We start from the raw sequence: 20,563 nt of genomic DNA on the forward strand, positions 1-20,563 counted from the left end.
CATCTCCAAAATCTAAGCAGGGCCATGTCTGGTTAATACTTGTGCAGAAAAATAGCAAGGAGAACAGCAAGAGCTTTAGGCAAGATTGTGAAATAAAAAAAGAATCTTGGAGAAGGTAATAATAAACCATTCCCATATTTTAATAAAGAAAACTATACAATATGGACGTTTCCATGAAGTCACCCAGAGTAGAGTTAATCTGAAGGAATTTTTATCTTTAAACATTGAGAGAAGCTTTTGTTTCTTCACACATACAACGGAAGTGATTGTATGAGCCTTTGGTTCATGAGATGGTTTTTCTCGCATTAAGAAAAATATGCTAGTCAACTTCTGTGTGCCTTTTTTTTATTAACACCTATTATTTCAGATGGTTCAGAAAGATCTTCCAAATCTCTGGTCCAGTTTTTCACTGGGTAGAGAGAGTTAGGATTAATGTCTTTATTTCTTTGTTTTGGATATTAAAACATGCTTTTATCCAGGTTTTGTTTCTTAAAATTTTGCTAACCTTGTTTCATTTTTTTACAGCCAATCCACTGCTAGAAGCATTTGGAAATGCAAAGACTGTTCGTAACAATAATAGTAGTCGTTTTGGAAAATTTGTAGAAATCCATTTCAATGCAAAGGTATTTGTATTTCTTCATCTATAGAGGAATTTCCTTTCTTCTCCTTTTGATAGGTTCTATCTGTTCATTTAGCATTTTCTTTCTGCCCTTCTATATGGATCACTCTTATGTCATGTAGTCCATTTTGGATTACAATATGTTGTTTGTTGTTTACAAATTCTTTTAAATTCTGTTTCAGAATTCAGAGGTCTCTAAAGGCAAAATTAGTTTTATAGTATGAATTGCATATCTTTATCATCATTATCATTTCCAATCTCATATCTTCTAGCGACAACTCAAACCTAAATAGAGAAAAGTCAGAAAAAATCTGAATCATATACAATATACTAATTTGCATATATAGACCTGTATACCATCTACCTAGTTTTTTTGATCACTTAAACACCAGTTAGCATAAAGCAACTTTGTTCAATTTGGTGTCCTCTAGATATGTTGGTCTATGCCTCCCAGATAGTTTCTGCCAGCTTGCGACTTTGACCATGCTGGCAGGAAATTGTGGGAACTGTCTAGTCATAACAATAAGCTCATGGCAAAGATGGCAAAGATCTCAGCGTATTTGAAAGACCATTCGCAACAGATATATTGTGGAGTGGAAAAAATGGATTGATTACATCCAGAATAAATATGGGATTAAAAAGTTTCATTTAGCATTTGAATAAGCACTGATGTGATATTTATATTGCTTGTAGTCATTTTATAAGAGTTAAAGTGCAATAGATTTAATAGTTTATTGTTGTTTGCATACGGTAGATTATGATTGTTTCTACTTTTATACCTTGTATTTAGCTCTGGGAAGTCAGGGAGGGGGGAGGGGGAGGGAGGGAGGTGTTGGGGGGGTTGGGAGGGGTCTTGTTTTGTTTTGTTATAAATAAAATATACTGTAAAACTTTTCAATAAAAAAAACCAATAAGCTCATGCCAAGAGATTAATCAAATTGCAGTTTTGGTCTTATGAAGTTAACATTAAACCATTTAAACATTTCATTTACTTGCAAATGTATTTAAGAAACTATGGATTAAAAACTACATATAATGTAATTAAAAATCAAGGTCTTGTGCTTCAGAATCATAATTTTGCCCTTTTTTAACTCTAGAATTCAGTTGTTGGTGGATTTGTGTCACATTATCTCCTGGAGAAATCCAGGATTTGTGTTCAAGGCCCAGAAGAAAGGAATTATCACATATTCTATAGGCTCTGTGCTGGAGCCCCTGAAAATATAAGGGAGAAACTGTACTTAAGTTCACCAGATAACTTTAGGGTGAGTTGATCTAAAGTATTACCATACTGAAAATTCATTTAAACTACTTATAGTGGACACTTAGAGCAGGACTATTCAAATCAATGTGGTTAATGGATTGGAAAAGACATTACATTGTAAATTTGGATCTGTGAATCTGTTGAGCTGAAGCTTGATTTTGGCCCAAACGTGGTTCAGACATTTTGTCATATACAGATAGTCCTTGACTAACCATGGTTTATTTAGTGACCGTTCAAAGTTACAACGGCACTGGAAAAAAGTGACTTATGATTATTTTTCACACTTACGACTGTTGCAGCATCTCCATGGTTCCATGATCAAAATTCGGACGCCTGGCAACTGACTCATATTTATGATGGTTGCAGCATCCCAGGGTCACGTGATTACCTTTTGCGACCTTCTGACGAGCAAAGTCAATGGAGAAGCCAGATTCACTTAACAGCCAGTTACTAACTTAATAATTGCAGTGATTCGGTCCCCAAGCATCTGAAAGGCACCATACCATATATTCCTGTCTTAAATTCTGGAATAGATAATGTAAGATGGTAACTTTGGATAGTGTTAGATATCTTAGAATATTATAATAAACTGATTTATCACAAGCTGCACATTCCTGCTGCTTTTGATATATTGCCAGTTCACCTTTTGTTCACATTTTGCAGTGTTGCCTGGCAACCTGGTTTATTTTAACCAGACTTTATTACAATATGCTAGCTTCGTACTGTAGTGTATGCTTCTCTCTTGGTTTTACAAATCATGATTATGATTGATTATGAGTCTGAGTTAATGTAAACTATGATTAACTTGAGACAAATTCTCTAGTCTGCTTGGGATTGCTCAAAGGAGAAGTGACTCTGGAAAAACACTGGCTTTGCTTCTGTCTCATTGAAGAACACATTATTACAGCATATAACTTTTGACAATGCTAAGTGTTTGAATCTGAATTTGAGTGCCAAGAAAGTGTCTCTGAACCTTAATAATGTAAAGCTCTATAGATTTCAACTCTCAGAATTGTGGCTGGCTGATGAATTCTGGGAATTGAAGTCCACACATCTTAACATTTCTAAGGTTGAGAAACACTGGTGTAGTTCATAGGAAATTAAAACTTTGCATGTTTTACGTTATGCTTAAAATAGTATTTTTAAAGTAGTTTGCAATTCAGTATGTCTGTAGTGAAAAAAATTGCTTTTAATAGCATTATTTTTTTCAAACTCTGCATTGATACTCTTTATTTATCCTGTACAACATCATTTTCTGCAGCTATTTGTTTTTACCAATTTAGCTGAAATAACCTCTGTTAAATGGTTTTCAGGTTCCAGATAATTATTCCCATTAAACTTTTGAATTCACAAAATATCCTACTTTGCTCTTCCAATTTTTTTATGGACCCAGTTTTGGGGCATTGACTGATACAGGAATAGTTGTCTTCACAAATTGAACATAGTCTAGAATGTGAACGGAATGATTGACTAGACTTTTAGCCAAATAATATTGTCTTTGTACATGATGTGTATTCCAGTTTCTTTTATAAGGTTTTGGGTTTTTTTCCAATATAATTTGGCTCTTTGCCAGAGGAACAGAGAGGAGTGGATGTACCCCAGAGAATTAGATAAGAGAACTCTGGGTTGGCGGGGGCACTCATGAAAAAGAAAACAAGGGGCATTTTGCTACTGGAGCCTGATATTGAACATAACCTGTTGAGGTTTTGGTTTGACTGGTATATTTTTCTTTTGTCTTAAAACAGTATTTAAATCGTGGCTGCACTCGCTACTTTGCTACTAAAGAAACTGATAAGCAGATTTTACAGAATCGCAAAAGTCCTGAGGTAAGATACCTATTTCAAATGTTTCTTAGATTCAAATATGGAACTTCATATTTGCTGGCAATATCTTGTTGTACAACTTTTTTCAAGTGCTAAATGCTCAGTGCTGGCAACAGGAGACTGGCTCTGTGTCAAAACTATCACCCACGGTCAGTTAATAGGGTGGATTTGTACAGATATCCACTGCTATTGTGAAGAAGTGTTTCAGATCCTCTTCTTAACAATTTGAACTTGATGAATATTTAGCTGGATTGATTTGTGGGATTTTGTCCATGTGTGGAAATTGTAGCCAAAATTGGCCTCTGTATCTTTTTTTTTAAAAAACAGAATCATAATTAAAAATCCCATTGAATTTTTCCTTCATTGCACAGCGAGTGACATACAGACAAAACGGAAAATGTTTTCATTGTGACCTGAAACAAAACATTGTAGTCCAAAAGTTCTGCTGAACTGTTTGGGATCAGTCATACTCTGGAAGAAATAAGGACATATGAGATGTTTTGGTTTTCAGTTGAAACAAAATATGGAGAGCTCACAGGGCAATTAAGGCAAAGCTGCTTTTCCAGGATCTTGCCTTCCATCTCTCTCTCCCCTCCAATCACCTGCCCCTACGGATGGCTCAGAGTGGAATATCACCCCCACTCCACTCCCAATCTTTTCTTCCCTTCTTCAGCCATGGATGCTGAGGAATTTCCACCTATTCTGTAACCAAAGAAGCATCTCTTTTTTCCATTCTTCCCTCCTCCTTCTTCCCAATCTGAACATGTGTGCCCAGAATGATTGATATTTTTTTTTGTTTGTATACAGAAGAAAACAGAGCAACTCTTAAACCAAAATGTCTGAAACACACATTTCAGTTCAGATAGGGATTGTCCCCAAGCAGCTATTTTGTCTTCCTTCACTCTGTGTCTCTGTCTGTGTCTGTGTCTCTGTCTGTCTGTGTCTCTGTCTCTGTCTCTCTCTCACACTCTCTCTCTCACTCTCTCTCTCTCTCACACATACACGCTAACAAAAATGAAAAAAACAAAGCAATTTTAACAAGGAAAGTACAAAAGGTAAAATAAAAAAGAAAGACGTCAAAAAAGAGAATTAAAAAAAATAAAAAAATCAGAGGCTAATTCAAGATCTTATGTATCTGTCCTTCTACTTTCAGATCTAGAATAAAAGCACAGTATCCATTCTGGATCTAGAGCACTGTGTATAGTCTTCCTCCAAATTTAGGCATGTGTGTGTTTGTTTTTGTTATTAAATTCCTGCTGTCCACATTCATAGTGGTTTTGATCTGAATTGGATTATGCTTAGTAAACAAGGAAAAATAAAGAAAAAGCAAATATGTCTTAGAGGTTTAAAATTACCAAGTAGCTAATAATATCTATTCAAATTCTACTTCAATCAAAGACCATTTTGCAAATGTCTGCTTCCTATCTTAGTCATAACTGACCTTCGCTCATTCCGCCGGGACCTGAAGACCTGGCTCTTCGAGTTTTCTGGCCTGGACTGAGAGTATTAACTGGGGTTTTAATTGTATTTTAATTGTAATTGGGATTTTATTTCAAGGTTAATGTAATCATTTTAATTATTTTTAATTTTTGTAATTTGTTGTATTGTTTTTTAAAAAAACCTTGTGAACCACCCTGAGTGCCACAGGAGAAGGGCAGTATATAAGTCTAATAAAATAAAAATAAAATAAAATAAATAAAGATAGTAAAGCAATAGCTCTAGTCTATACCATTTAACTAAGAGTTTATTTGAACAAGCATTTTGTACTCAAGATGGTCAAATTAACATCAGTTATGGGTACAGCAGGACAGGGAGAACCAATAAACAGGATCTTGACTGAATTTTTTCATACTATTGTCCACAGAGAAGAATCTATATAACATGGGTTTGTCATCTGAAAAGCTAAGCCAGCCTCAGCTTGGTGAATGAAAAATACATCTTTTGTATAATTGATTTGGTCCCCAAGTGAAAGGAACACCTGCATGACAGTAAAAACCTCAATTTGATAAAATTGTTGTGCCAATTGGCCACAATATCTTTTTGGTAGATAGGTAGAATTGTGTAATTCCTCTTTCTGTTCTTCTCCCTCTTTGTATCTCAGAAGATTTGGATGGCATTATGATTGGGGAAGGGAAGAGTTCTAGGTAGTATTATAGAGGTGAAGAGAATAATTATAATTGATTTCCAGTAATGTCAGCTGTCCTAACCTTACTATTATTAATCTGAGAGAATTATATTATTTATTTCCCCTTTGATTCATGTTTCATTAAAATAATAAAAATAGTCAATTAATGTTTGCATTGTTTTTGTCCTTTCCTGTCAGGAAAATGAGGTGATCACTTTGTATAATCTGGGATTTTAATTATTGTGTGGTGTGAGTTTAATAGATGCATGTTAGTCTTTTTCCCCCTTCAGATTCCTAGAACAGTTTTGTTTGGGATTTCATGGGCTTTTCTCCATACTCTTTAAGATGAACAATTATTTTGAGCATGCTCTCTCTGTGCATGTATTAGTTTTGTTTTTTTAGTTAGAATCTTTAGAGCCTCGAGTTGATAGTAATGTGCTCTGTTTGAAATTGAAAAGATAAATATTCAAAACTGTTGGCATGTTTATAAAATATACACTTTGGTAAAACAATGCCATCGTGCTGAAATGAATGCTTGGTTCTGTTTCCAAGGATCATTATTTACTGTCATCTTTCAAATGTTGTGATCTCACATTTCATTCGAGGTATCCATTCCTGGCCTCAGGTAAAGGGTTTTCCCTCCAAAATGATGCTTTAATGGAGCCAGAGCATCAAAAACCCACCACTCAATTTATATGCAAAACCTCCTGTAGGAAAAGTATATTTCTCTGTCAGCCAGTGGAAGAGATGAGCTAGGTAAAGCTTTCTATGTTCCAATCAATTCATTTATTTATTGTGTAAGTAACAATTGTTCGGAATACTTTATATGCAGGCTTGAGGAGCTATATCCTGCAGCTGTGACCCAAAGCACTTAGACTGGGGATATATTACGTATGCAAACAGATTCAGTTGTATTTTTATGAAGTAAAAGCGAGCCAAAACAAACAGGATATGAAGAACAGAAATTTTAAATTCTTCTTAAAATCTCAGGATTTTTAGACAAGATGGGGGCTCTATCCAGAAACAAAACAAACAAAAAACAAACAAACAAGGCGATCTGGGATGAATTTGCAGATCCCCAGATCCCCAATTTTGCATTATGTCATGTTCCTGCCCTCCTGTTACAGTACAGTAGACTCTTCTGTGATGACTCCTTCTTGCTAAATTTGGGACACATTTTGTTCCCCACAGTGCCTTTTTTCATTCATCCCAGATCTCGCTGTTGTTTTTATTTCTCGATAGCTTCCCCATCTTGTCTAAAAATCCTGAGATTTTAAGCAGAACTTAAAATTCCGTTCTTCTTCGTATCCTCTTCTGTTTATTTTGGCTCTCTATAAATCAACAGAAGTATAATTCCTTGTCCCTTTGCATTTACTTAGTACAACTCTTGTTTTTAGTACCAAAAATCAGGTTCCTTGAAGGACCCTCTGCTAGATGACCATGGAGATTTTACCAGAATGTGCACCGCCATGAAGAAGATTGGGCTTAATGATGAAGAGAAGCTGGACCTCTTCCGAGTGGTTGCTGGTGTTTTACATCTGGGGAATATTGATTTTGAAGAAGCTGGCAGCACATCTGGTTAGACTGTTTTGCTGATTTGATGGCACATGATCAATCATTATTTGCATTTCACTGAAAGAGCAGTGCTGAAAGTAGAAATCGTTGCCACTTAATTCTGAAATTGAAAGTTTATTTCCTAGCAAAGATTGAAAATAATTTTTAAAACTATTTGCAATAAGACATGCTAATTCTCTGCTAGTTCTTTCTCCTAAGCTGGGAAAAAGTATATGTAATTAAAAGGGCCAAAACTATTTTTTAATTGCTTGGAGAAATTAAGACAAGTAAAATTACAGATACTGTAATGTATCAAGAGCAAATTCCTGTGTGATTACTATAGAAGAAATTAAGAAGCAACACATAATATAATTGTAAAGTAATTGTAATACATACTTACATATAACATTTATAAGAATCTAGTAAGGTATGCTATATCTTAAGAATAAGAATATAGTAAGTAAACATAGGAAATAATGCACTTGAGTCCTCAACATCATATGAAACCCATGTATTACATGTAAGATACACTGTTGGTTTAGGAAATAATGGTCTCTAAATTGTATCTCTATGGCTTGTTTTACTCCTTACTGTTTTACTCCAAACACATAATTTAAAATAATAATAACAACAACAATGTTGGAAGGGACCTTGGAGGTCATCTAGTCCAACCGCCTGCTCAGGCAGGAAACCCTATACCATTTCAGACAAATGGCTGTCCAGTCTCTTCTTAAAAACTTCCAGTGTTGGAGCATTCACCACTTCTGGAGGCAGGTTGTTCCACTGGTTAATTGTTCTAACTGTCAGGAAGTTTCTCCTTAGTTCCAGGTTGCTTCTCTCCTTGATTAGTTTCCATCCGTTGTTTCTTGTCCTGCTTTCAGGTGCTTTGGAGAATAGCTTGACTCCCTCTTCTTTGTGGCAGCCCCTGAGATATTGGAACACTGCTATCATGTCCCCCCCTCATCCTTCTCTTCATTAAACTAGACATACCCAATTCCAGCAACCATTCCTTATATGTTTTAGCCTCCAGTCCCCTAATTCCCTAGTCCCCTAAATGCTGAGTGAATATTGAAACGAAGGGAATTAGAGAGGTATTTTGACAATGTGGCAGGCCAAAGTGAAAATATGTTTGTAAGATGTACAAATAGAAAGAAACACAGTGGTATCCAAAGAAGATCAATGAATATCATATATCAAGTGTACATTGATTACTTATTTGAAACCACTCCTGATTTTTAAAATATGTATTCTGCTGTTTAAGAGGAACAGGAATAGATAACACTGAGGAGATATAAAATTATCATGACCGCTTGTGCACAGAAATGCTTTTAAATTGAATTTACATTATACCCTGCTCTTCTTGGGAAGTTTTTTTTAATACAGTTTATATGTGGATTCTGATATTTTGGGCAGAGGTTTTTCTTATTACTTCCTCCTTTTTTAATGGACAGTGCTAGGAACTGTACCACAAAACACTTAACAACTTTTCCTTGGTGTTACCACCTTTCATTTTCCTTTGCAGAAAGTCCTACTATATATAACATAATGGATGCTGGGCATGTTTTTTTTTTCATTGGCTTGAATGCCAGTGTTGAAGGTATCCATTAATTCTGTATAATTTCTTAACAGTTGGAGCGTTCAGACAATTTAATAAATGATTGTCGATAAAATCTGTCTAGAAATTGGTGTTAGTTTTGTTCGTGCTTTTCTAAATAGCTTGTACCATATATATATGGAACACACACACACACACACACAGAGAGAGAGAGAGAGAGAGAGAGAGAGAGAGAGAGAGAGAGAGAGAGAGAGAGATACATTCATACATACATACATACCCATATTAGTAAACCTTTTTTACTTTTTTTTATCAGGTGGATGTACACTGAAAAATAAATCTGCCCAGTCTCTGGAATATTGTGCTAAGCTACTTGGCTTGGACGTGGATGATCTCCGTGTTAGTTTAACCACCAGAGTTATGCTGACAACAGCAGGGGGCACCAAAGGGACGGTTATCAAGTAAGTTGCAAGAGAGAACAAGCAAATATTTCTTGCTGTCCTCACCAGGTTTTACTATGACTTGTACCTAAAGTTGTAAGTATCAACTCTAAAATATCTTGTTTGAGCTGTTTTGGAATTATTTAGGGTATAAAAGAAGAGCAAGCCCTCCCTTCCCCTGCCCCGTTTCTGCTTTAAGGTAAATTAGTGTTTTTCTTAAAGTAATATAATATCTGTCGTTATGTAAAATGTTTCCTTTCATCCCAGCGTGTGAGGGAAAATGTATTTTGCATAATAGCAGTAAGGATTTCTTTTACCTGTTAATACTCAACTGTCAAGTATTAGTAGAAGTGAAAATGCCTTACAACGGGGCTCAGCTCAGCTTGAATCCCTATCTATGTTGCAATATTAGTTTAAAAGCAAAGAACAAATGTGAAGTTTATGTTAAGAATAGTCTCATGGCCCCTTGAAGTGTTTTTGCAAATAACTTGTAAACATGCAAATAACCTACAGAGTTATGTTGCTGTCATGCTTCCTGAATGGTGGACCACCCTTAATGGACCACAGGGAAGGACTTCATCTTATTATGAGACAGCTTTTTATCCCTTTAAGCATACCAAATTTGGCTGATGGTTTTTCAATGCATCTTCCAGATTTCATATTTTGATTTTCATGTTCTACTGTATTACCTCTTGCTATAAAACAATATCAGCTGTCTCCCATAACTTATCTCTTTCTAACTTTTGTTTGTATAATTGAAGATTTTTAAGAAGAAAATTAAAAATGAATACAAAGTAATGCAAAGTAAGAAAAAGAAAATAAAGAGGAAAAAATCAAAGGAAAGTAAAGGAGAAATAGAAAAGAAACAAAAAAAAGGGGGGAAAAAAGAAGTAGCTGAAAGCTACACAGAACCAATGGGCTGCCCTTTTGTCATATATAGAATACCAAAATGGGATCCATATTTACAAAACCAGACTTTTCTTTGCGAGAAAATGTTGGGAAGGAAGAGGGGCTGCAAGAAGGAGCAAGAATTATCTTGTGTCTGTTTCACTCATAGAAACATCTTACAGAATTCCACCCATAATGAGGAAGAAATAGGCCAGCAGAACGATCCAAATATTGACAGAATGTATGTCAGAATCAGGAGTGAATGTACCTCCCCAGTGCTGTGTTCTTTTAGCAGTGACCAGTGACCTTAGAAGTGTCCATATTTCTTAATATGTATATCTATATCCATGTATATCTTTAGCTACCAGTCTTTGTTAACAAACCTGTAAAAGTGAATTTCAAGGCCTAGGAGAAATAACTATAAGTCGCATGAGTAGGCCTTTCCTTTCTCTAAATTGCACGTCCCATAAGGAGAGATCCATAATTATGCTTTATTATACATGTCAGTAAACACAAAACAGAAATTTCTGTTGTATTTACCTCATGCTAAGATTTTTTTTTTTGTTTTGCTTTTTTCAAAACAGCCCAGAGTTTAAAATCTTTTCAGGTTGGAAACAATGGTACTGAAACGGAATTGAACCTACATACTGCTAAACATTTTAAGATTCCCATATTATATTAAGAATAGGTTTTTTTCCTCTTTAAACAGTGTACAAACAGTCAATTGAGTGGTTGCATTCACTTTCTACATTTTGTAATTATTTGTAGAACAAATATCTATAGTTGCTGCTAAACTGCACGTATCCGTTAACTTCTGTTTTTTAGCTACTTAATTATTTCTTCTGTTTTAAATTTTATCTACTATTTAATGTAAAATTAAAGTGAGTCAAATGCCATATTTAAAAGATTGGCCATTGACATGAACTTTGAGGATTACAGTGCTGAGCTTCTAAATGCCCCAGGAGGAGTATAGAAAAGAACCTTCTCTCTATTTTTAAGTTAAGATTCTGTCAATGCCAATTACCATAAGATAAATCAAGAGATTATGCATTAAAGCTGTTTGTACTCTAGTGAAATGCAGTTGTAGCCATTTTCTAGTAAGGAGAGGTTTCACTTCCTTGATCTCTTACTTCCAGTAATAGGGAGGGAGCATGGGGTCCATCAGATCACGTTACTCTTTCATAATAAGTAAGTTCGCCTTAAATGAATTAATCAAATTAGAGAAGACAGGCTGCCTTTGGCTCTTAATGGTGGCAGTTGCCCTACAAGCCTTCTACACTTCTTTTTCTGCGCTGACTCAGAGAACAGCACACTGCAGCTTTCCTCAGACTCTTGTCAGCGCATCAGTTCAAATAGGATTGTGGTTTTCAGTAAGCAGGGCTTAAGGTGACTGAAACAGTTCAGGCTGCCGTCCTGAAAGCAGGGAAGGGCAGTGAAAAACAAGTTGCTGGATTCTTTTACTTTTTGGTGCATTACCCAAAATTTGTTAAAAGTGGTTTTTCTTTGGTTAACGATACGGGAACCTATTACCTAATTACAACAGGGATATTTAAGTTGACTTGTTTTACCTACGTTGGTTATAAAGGACTTTTTGATAAGTGGTTTTTGAGTAACGAAGGGCAAAGCTGGTTTAGGGCATACATGTCCTAAAAGTAAGGCTGAGCCAAATATGCTCTCACCTAAGTGTATTTTTCCCTCATGGTTAATGTTTCAGGGGTATTGACCCCTTTTTCGTAGTCAGCTGTTGCGGAGTGGAAGAAAGTAACTCCACAGCACAGATTGGAGCTTGTTTAGTTCCTAGGATTTAGGTAGCAGCAATGCCTTTTCTGAACCTAATTGCCTGCCCTAATTGGGTGTTACCTTTTCCCTCAGAGATCCTACTCACCAAAGTAGATAGTGACTTTAGCACATGGCCCCAGTGAGGCTAATTCAGACAGAAAGAATGTTATCTGAACAGGCACTGATGTAACCTCATTTGCCCTCATTGGCATAGCCACACATTCAAACCTTAATTGCTGTATACAGATAGTCCTTGACTTATGCCCACAATTGGGAACAGAACTTCCATCGCAAAACGAGGTGGTTGTTGATTGAGTCACATCCAATTTTACAACATTTTTTTCTTCGCTGCGGTTGTTCAAAGAATCACTGTGGTCATTAAGTGAGTCACATGGTTGTTAACCGAAGCTGGCTTCCCTCACTGACTTTGCTCGTTGGCAGTTGACTTCTAAAAAATAAGAGGCACTGAAAATAATAGTAAAAAATAAATAAATGACCCTGAAATTAAATGGCAATTTTAAATAAATGGCATGATTGTTGCAATGGCCTGGCATCCATCACATGATCAACATTTGTGACTTTCTCAGTCAATTGCCAAACAACTGGATTTTGATCTGGTGACCGTAGGGACACTGCAATGATCATAAGTGTGAGGACCTGTTGTAAGTCACATTTTTCACTACCATTGTAACTTCAAATGGTCACTAAACGAAGTCGACGGCTACTGTAATGAAAAAAATGAGTCTGGGCTCAGCATCCCGTTAGAACAGAAAATACCAGTGAACTGATTTCTAGCAGTAATCTTTTACGGGTCTCCTGGAAGCCTTTCGAGGTCCTTTGGAAAACATTATCTAGGAAACATTTACCTCAGTCCTCAACAACATTCTTTTGGGACGGTGTATCTTTCTAGCTTTTTCTTCTTCTCCTTTCGAGTTGCTTCTCTGGATTCAGTGTTTCAGCACAAGCTTTTCTTCTACTTTTTTTCATGTTGTTCCAATGTTGCTGGTTCCGTCTTTTTCTCTCCATGCAACCTTTCACTCCTCTGTCAGATGTGAACTGAAATCCTTGTCGGATTATGTGTCCCAAAATTTCTGTCTTGTCAATGATGTCTTAATGTCGCATGCTATTGCATCCATCTGGTTTATTTTAAAGACTTTTTTTTTTCTTTAAAAGGCCACATTTTATCTTATATGATTGGTTTCACAGGAGTGGATTTTTTTAAAAAAAAAGTGGTGTAGAAAAAATAAATGAAAATAAATAGCACTTTTAAATAAACGGCACTGAAATACTATTTCAACACTGCAGAAAAATCAGCAAAATCAGCATTGCAGAAGAAAATCAGTACCATTATTACTGAAGAACAATGCTAATGCTAGGAGATATAGCAGTGACTAACACATCATTCTTTGCTATTTTTTTAGTTTTTCATAAAAAAGAATGAATTTATTTGATTTAGTCTCTCCACATTTCCAGGGAACCTAGAAATAAAATGAGTGACTTCAAAAAAAGTTTCTTCCCTCTGAGGAGGCCTTGATAAGTTGTATGAAAAGTCTTTTCTCTCTCTCCACTCTTCCACCTCCGTATATATAAACATTCCCACAATACAGAGTCTGGATATATGAGAAAGTACAATTTACATAAACTTGTACCCCAGTTCTTATGATAATAGCAGACATGTCAAACACAAGGCCCGGGGGCCGGATCCGGCCCGCGAAGTGGTTTCATGTGGCCCGCGAAACCGTCCTGGAAACAGTGAGGGAACGGCCCTCGCTGCCTTGGCCCTGGCCCAGAGACCCTCCTTCTGCCAGAGACCTTCAGATATGTCCCACTCCTGCCCAGGCCCCCATAGGCACCCTTGATGCCAACGATGTAGAGCTGGCCACGCCCACCCAGTAGGCCATACGCACTCTAGCCACGCCCACCCAGTAGGCCACGCCCACCCAGGCCATACCCACCCGGCCCCCTGAGGGCAACCGCAAAGCTGATGCGGCCCTCAATGAAATTGAGTTTGACACCCCTGATAATAGCCATATTTTTCCACTGTTCATTTGCAACTGCTGAACAGAATAACAGAATAACAAAGTTAGAAGGGACCTTGGAGGTTTTCTAGTCCAACCCGCTTCCCAGGCAGGAAATCGTATACCATTTCAGTTTGGTATCTTTTAGTCTATTTCCTTATTATATAACTTCATCAGGAACTGGGTTGACTAATATGGTAATTTTGCTGCTCTCTGACCTATTGCTAAGGTTTCTTAGATTGGTGTCTAACAAAGACAAGACCTTCCATTAGCTTCTTATGTAATTCTTCCCTTGGAGTTTCACTGTTTTTCTTGTAGTGTTTAGGAGGAAGTTTATCACCTGCCAAAGCTTTGATTGCTGGAATCCCACATAGTTATGTTGAATGCTATTTCTATTAAATATTAAGTTTATTTAAATTTTGACCCTATTATTGTAATCTGCCTTCTTTTCCCCCACAAATATGGAGCGAATTGATAGTAATTATAATACTTTTTTTCCCCTCCAGGGTTCCATTAAAAGTAGAACAAGCAAATAATGCACGTGATGCTTTGGCAAAAACTGTCTATAGTCACCTCTTTGACCATGTGGTAAACAGGGTAAATCAATGTTTCCCATTTGAGACATCGTCTTTTTTCATTGGTGTTCTGGATATTGCAGGTTTTGGTAAGTGTTTTACCTTTTAACTATTCAGACTGTGTGTTTTTCATGTTTACCATTTCTTACAAGAAATCCTGGACATGGAATGACACAATCTGAGAGCCAATTGTAGGTAGCAATTAAAATATTAGTGCTGGATTCGAAATCAGAAGACCCTGAGTTCTAGTCCTCCCTTTAGGCGTCTGGGTGACTTTGGGCCTGTCATTCTCTCTCAGCCCAGCCGTCCACATAGGGTTGTAGTTGTGCTGTCAGTGGGAGAGAGGAGCATTATGTACAGTACCTTGAGTTCTACAAATAATGGTGGGATACTAATCTAATAGTAATAAAAATAATAATGAATTGAAATTAGTTACAGAATGATTTGACTTAAAATGTGTGTCTGAAGTGCACTTCGTAGACAGCCAAATAACGTGGCAGTTTGGAAATGCCTAGATATTTTAGAGATCTTTTCTTAAACCCATTTTTTAAAAAACTGTTTTTAAAAGGAGTGTACTTGACTCAATATGGCCAGCAAAATAGCCAGCCTAGTTCTCTCGATAGCTGTAGCCAACAGCCTCCTAGTAACAGCCACTGTGAGAATAAACTGCTGAACTAGATAGGCAAGGAGTCTGATCCAGCAGGGAAATGCTTATGTACGTATACCTATTTTTGTTTTCTTATGTGTTGCTTATTGTCTGGACATGTTAAGCCTTATAGAGTTTCAAGGTATCAGCCAACAGCTCTAATAAAGAATCCATTCATTTATGCTTCTCATTAAGGCTTTCCCCCCAGCAAATATATGAAAATGGGGAAGAGTACTCTTCATTTAATTCCCCGAATTCTAGCTGCACATAATTTCATGTTTGCTAGAGAGAGATTTCATTCTTGATTAGCTTTCCTTATTCTAGTATCCTCCAAATCTCTTGGTTTTGCAATTTCAAGCATTGCCAGCTGACAGGATGCAATATACCCTATGTAGTAGTAGCAGCAGCTACTACTGTGTAAAGCAGATGCCAGCTGGTTTCAGACTTGCAAATCTATTCTTTAAAAAAAAAGTTGGAATGTACCAGATTGCTAAACGGGGGTAATTTTTTCAAGAAAAAAAATCCAGTCCAGGTTAGCCAAAGCTCTCTTTGCTTCATGTGTGATATAATAAAGAGTTGCTATTATTTAAACTACTGGCTGTCAGAAATCCTTCTTGACCTGCAGCAAATTGAGAGATCTACCAGTGCTTCTAGATCCACCTTCTGCCCACCTCGATGTAGAAGGCCTGATGGTGGAATGCTGTGCTGTAATGGAGCATGAGATGATACTTCTAAAGCTGTCCACCATTTTGTTTTGCAGAATATTTTGAACACAACAGCTTTGAACAGTTTTGCATTAATTACTGTAATGAGAAGCTACAGCAGTTCTTTAATGAAAGGATCCTCAAAGAGGTAATGTAGAACATGCCAAGCAATCAGGAGGTTCAGGAATATGCTGCTCTAATTATGTGTTGATTTTTCTCTTAATCTTGGTCAGCTTCACATGAGAAGAGTTAGAAAATATTACCTACAGCATTGTTAGGAGCTATTTCACTGAATCTCACAGAACTCAGTCATCTCCAAAATAATCCCACATGGCACGCTGCTCTATCCAGGACTTAACACTAAAACACATGCCACATCTTATGACACTCACAGCTTAGCTTGACTTTTCAGCTAGACAGAACATTCAGAGGTCCAGTTTGGCTAGAGTAGAATCTTTATTGTAGACAAAGACATACGCTGTAATTTAATTTAATTTAATTTAATTTATTGAGATTTTTATACCGCCCTTCTCCCAAAGGGACTCAGGGCGGTTCACAGGGCATAAATATAAACACCAATACAAACATTAAAAAATAATTAAATTAATGCCCAAGTTAAAACCAGAATACTAAAACAAACCAATAAAAAACCCAAGTACCCCCAAGTAATTGACTTCTCCCTGGCAATGAGAAGATAAAAATGACTTTTAGAGCCTTGGGATTAAAACTCCTGGCTTCTTCCTTCCCTAATTTATGGATACTTGGCAAAGCCTAATATTCTGGGTGGCTTTGAAGACAAGTGGCTGTTGTGTGTTTACATAATGCCCATCTTTAGCCTGGAAATCACTGATTCTGGTTTCAGTCTTTTACAGCACAGAACTTGCAGCATTCTTTTTCTTCTTATGTGGTGACTTGAAAACTCTTATGTGAACACTTGTTGAGGATTTATGTCTAAGTTGGTGTCATTATTATCTAGTGGCATTTAGAGCACATGTGGAATGCTTGCAAAGTCCTTGAGAACTTGAAAGTGACAATATTCTAGTATACACTACAACAGGGAATGCTGTGTTGCTATTCATTATACCATTAACATTCAAAAGAATCAACTTTATTCATACCTCTATCAATCAGATGAAGGCAGAGTGTTCATGATCCTAAATGTCCAGAAAAAAATAAACATGTTAGACAGGGATATTCATGGCTTTATAAAAAGCTTGAGGGCTTTTTTTTAAAAAAAATAACTTCATTGATTTTCAAAAACACAAGATTAAAAAAGTGTGAAGAAAAAAGATATGAAAAAGAAAAAAGATATGAAAATGAAAAAAAGATATGAAAATGAAAAAAGTCTGAAGGGAAAAGATATGAAAAATAAAAAAGACCAAGAAAGAGATAAGATAGAGGTGCCAAAAGAAAAAGTTAGAAAAATAGAAAAAGAACTTCAGACTTTCTTTGTTACAGATATGGATTAAAAAAAATAAGCTGGAGTTTTTCAAAATAAGTTCCAGCTATTTCAGTTTTGGAGTTTTATGTTCCTAATGTCAAATTGCTTACCACAGTAAAACTGCTCATTACAGCTTTGGAATGACAAGTTCTTTTTGAGTGGAATCAGCTTCATTGGAAATAAGTCACATTGAGTCAGAAGAACAGCAGTGCCATTAACAGAATCTGACATCATGGGCTTGGGTGCTTAATCCCATTGTAGGTGCCACGATCAGACAAGCTATTATAATTCTGTTTCTCTTACAGGAACAAGAACTTTATCAAAAAGAAGGTTTAGGTGTTAATGAAGTACATTATGTGGATAACCAGGACTGTATAGGTATGTAAGTTGAGTACTGGCATAATGTTTATATACAAAGGTTTTATTGATTATGGCTTCTGTTAAAACTATGCAGAGCTACATCTAGTTTGTTTGTTTTTTTTTCTTATTCTTTAAAGCAATTAGGAACAATGACTTGGGGAAACACTACCTACCCCCAGGTTAAATTACTTTGAAAAAAAATACTGTAAATTATATGTTCTGGATGTAGCAAAAAGTCTATATTTTGTGGCTAGAATGGTTGGGTAAGAGAAACCGTAAAAAAGTATTTTTTAAGTTGGATGGAAACATTTTAATGTTTCAACTTGAGTCTTCCCACTAAAATGGATTGGGTCCATCAGGCCACAGCCTGCAGTTAGTAGATTAGCCTGGGCCATTCACCTCAATAGTAGAGAGTTCACTTTAGAGTGTATTAAACAAGTCATAATTTCACAGGCTTAAAAGTCATGTTTCCATGAAGAAGGAGTGAAGGTTCCTGCTTTGTTAACTCAAAGCTCTTTCAGGTCAAAGGCAGAAAGAAGGTTACTTTTTATGACTTTCTACCTGCAGCCCCAGCTGTATTTCTCGTGGTTCTTCTCTCAGACCTCCAAAATATACATTTTATGGCAAAGTCAAGATCAAGAATGGTGTTATTTAGTGGGATCTGAAAAGTGTGCCTTCTCCCTTTCTGTGCCTGCCCAGTGGAACAGAAGATCTGTTTGAGCTTTGGATGTCCATCTCCCTGATAGTCTTCTGTAATGCATTATTTTTCATATATTTAATAATTAAATACATTTATATAGCCATACATTATATGGCCACCCATCTTGCAGATATGGACCTGGAGAGCTAACAAAACAATGTCGGCTGGCGACCCACAAGGGGAGGGCCTTCTCTGTGGGAGCACCAGCCCTCTGGAATCAACTTCCCCTTGAGCTTTGGATGGCCCCGGACCTCCGGTCCTTTCGCCGCGACCTCAAAACTTTTCTCTTCCATCAGGCTGACCTGGATTGATGATGGGTTTTTAAATATGTTTTAATTTTTAACTGTAGTTAATTTATTTTGGGGCTGTTATTTAATTCTTTTTTAATTTTTGTATTATTTTTTTATTGTTGTAAGCCGCCCTGAGTCCTTCGGGAGATAGGGCGGCATATAAGTCCCAAAAATAAATAAATAAATAAATAAATAAATAAATAAATAAATAAATAAATAAATAAATAAATAAAAAAACATTAAAAAGGGGGGAAAAAGCCATGTCAACAAAACATTATAAAAAAATCTAAAAGACGCCGAGAGTCAATCAAGAAAATTTTCAGAAGAACATTTCATAGGTCACCTAATCTACTAACTGCTCAATATGCTGGAGCACTTTTGGTTTTTCAGTGCTTTGTGAAAAGCTGGTAGGGTCAGCCAATCTCATATTATTTTGGGGTATGCCTGAGGACAGGTACTGTGACAGAAAAGCCCTCTTCCTACATCCATTCTTTACTTGAGGAGACTTAGAGGATGTCCCTCTTACTGGACCTGGTGAGACAGATAGCAACCAAAGAGAAGCAATCTTAACAGACAATCTGGCCCCATGCTAGAAAGAGCTTTATAGATGACCACTAACACCTTGAATTCCTTTGGAGGTACACGAGGACTTAGGGAATTAATGCTTGGCTTTTTTTTCTGAGCATTGGACCAAGGAGTTTAGTAAGTCCTTTTTTCAGGGTATTGTGCATATGAATATACTGTATATATTGCCCCAGTCACAAAGTGTCTCTCTGTGTGTGCAGGGGTAGGAGGGGTTGATGATGTTTTATTGTTAATTTTAATTGTTCAACTTACAGAAGTACATCAAGAACCTTCTTGCTGTCAGTACTAATGTATTTCTTGATCACTACTATTCCAGTAAATTCATAAAATGTTTACATTATATAAAGCGTTTCTGTATTTCATGTTATCATAGGTTTTTTTTTGTTCTTTTGATGCATCTATGTAAGTACCTTTGAATAACATTAGAGACATGGGTATTAAATCTTAAAAGTATATTATTTTAGTTGAGAATTTTGTTTAATAATTTGCAAATAATAATTTGCATTTTAAGTAATTTAATGTTAGATAGTCGTCTGCACCTCTTTTGCGAGGCTAAGATTTTTATGGGACATAGAAAGTATAGAAAGTACAACATCAACAGGACACATGCAAGTATTTTCTTTATCATTGCATATTGTTCTTTTTATCATTCAAACAGATTTGATTGAAGGAAAGTTGATAGGAATCCTTGATATTTTGGATGAAGAAAATCGTCTTCCGCAGCCAAGTGATCAACATTTTGCTTCTGTGGTGCATCAGAAACAAAAAGAACATTTCAGGCTATCGGTAGGTTTATTTTTTTAATTTAGATTGGTTCATCTCCAGATAAATCAGCTTATATAATCAGTTGTTTCCTTATTGCATTCTATCACCTTCCCTTTAATTCAGATGCATACATTTCTGGGAACTGCATGGCTCCCTTGTGAACACAGAAAAAGACCGTGCTTTCTTTAAGGAGGTAAAGACAAGTGCAACAAGTCTGCCTACATTCACACAAAAGCAAATGTTTCAAAAAGCAAATACCTGTTTTAAAAACAAATGGCTACACTTCACTAATAGAGAGGATGACTATGGTAGGGAGACAGTGAAAGGGGAAAGTCAGTTCAGTTTGGCGAAGTCCCTGAAATAAAGAATTTTGCGAAGACTTGATTACCATGCCACCCTAGTTGTGAAATTACTTACTTCGTGGCATTCATTGCC

The 20,563-nt window shown here is 36.3% G+C and overlaps 1 protein-coding gene across 5 annotated transcripts in view; it reads left to right on the top strand.

Annotated features, from left to right (window-relative positions):
• Positions 1 to 20,563, top strand: part of MYO6 (myosin VI) — a 112,958-nt gene that overhangs the window by 51,602 nt on the left and 40,793 nt on the right. For all 5 annotated transcript variants that reach the window (XR_014494164.1, XR_014494165.1, XM_083376975.1 and 2 more), the window contains exons 8-16: positions 526 to 623; positions 1,717 to 1,881; positions 3,626 to 3,706; positions 7,226 to 7,406; positions 9,254 to 9,398; positions 14,569 to 14,726; positions 16,044 to 16,135; positions 17,734 to 17,806; positions 20,022 to 20,149. Coding sequence is in view for 3 of the 5 variants with exons in the window: in XM_083376975.1 (XP_083233101.1) it covers positions 526 to 623; positions 1,717 to 1,881; positions 3,626 to 3,706; positions 7,226 to 7,406; positions 9,254 to 9,398; positions 14,569 to 14,726; positions 16,044 to 16,135; positions 17,734 to 17,806; positions 20,022 to 20,149 (1,121 nt within the window). In the remaining 2 variants the exon portion in view is untranslated. The remainder of the gene's footprint in view (positions 1 to 525; positions 624 to 1,716; positions 1,882 to 3,625; positions 3,707 to 7,225; positions 7,407 to 9,253; positions 9,399 to 14,568; positions 14,727 to 16,043; positions 16,136 to 17,733; positions 17,807 to 20,021; positions 20,150 to 20,563) is intronic.

Source organism: Vipera ursinii (assembly GCF_947247035.1).
Source record: "Vipera ursinii genome assembly, chromosome: 1".
Classification (NCBI taxonomy): Eukaryota; Metazoa; Chordata; class Lepidosauria; order Squamata; family Viperidae; genus Vipera; species Vipera ursinii.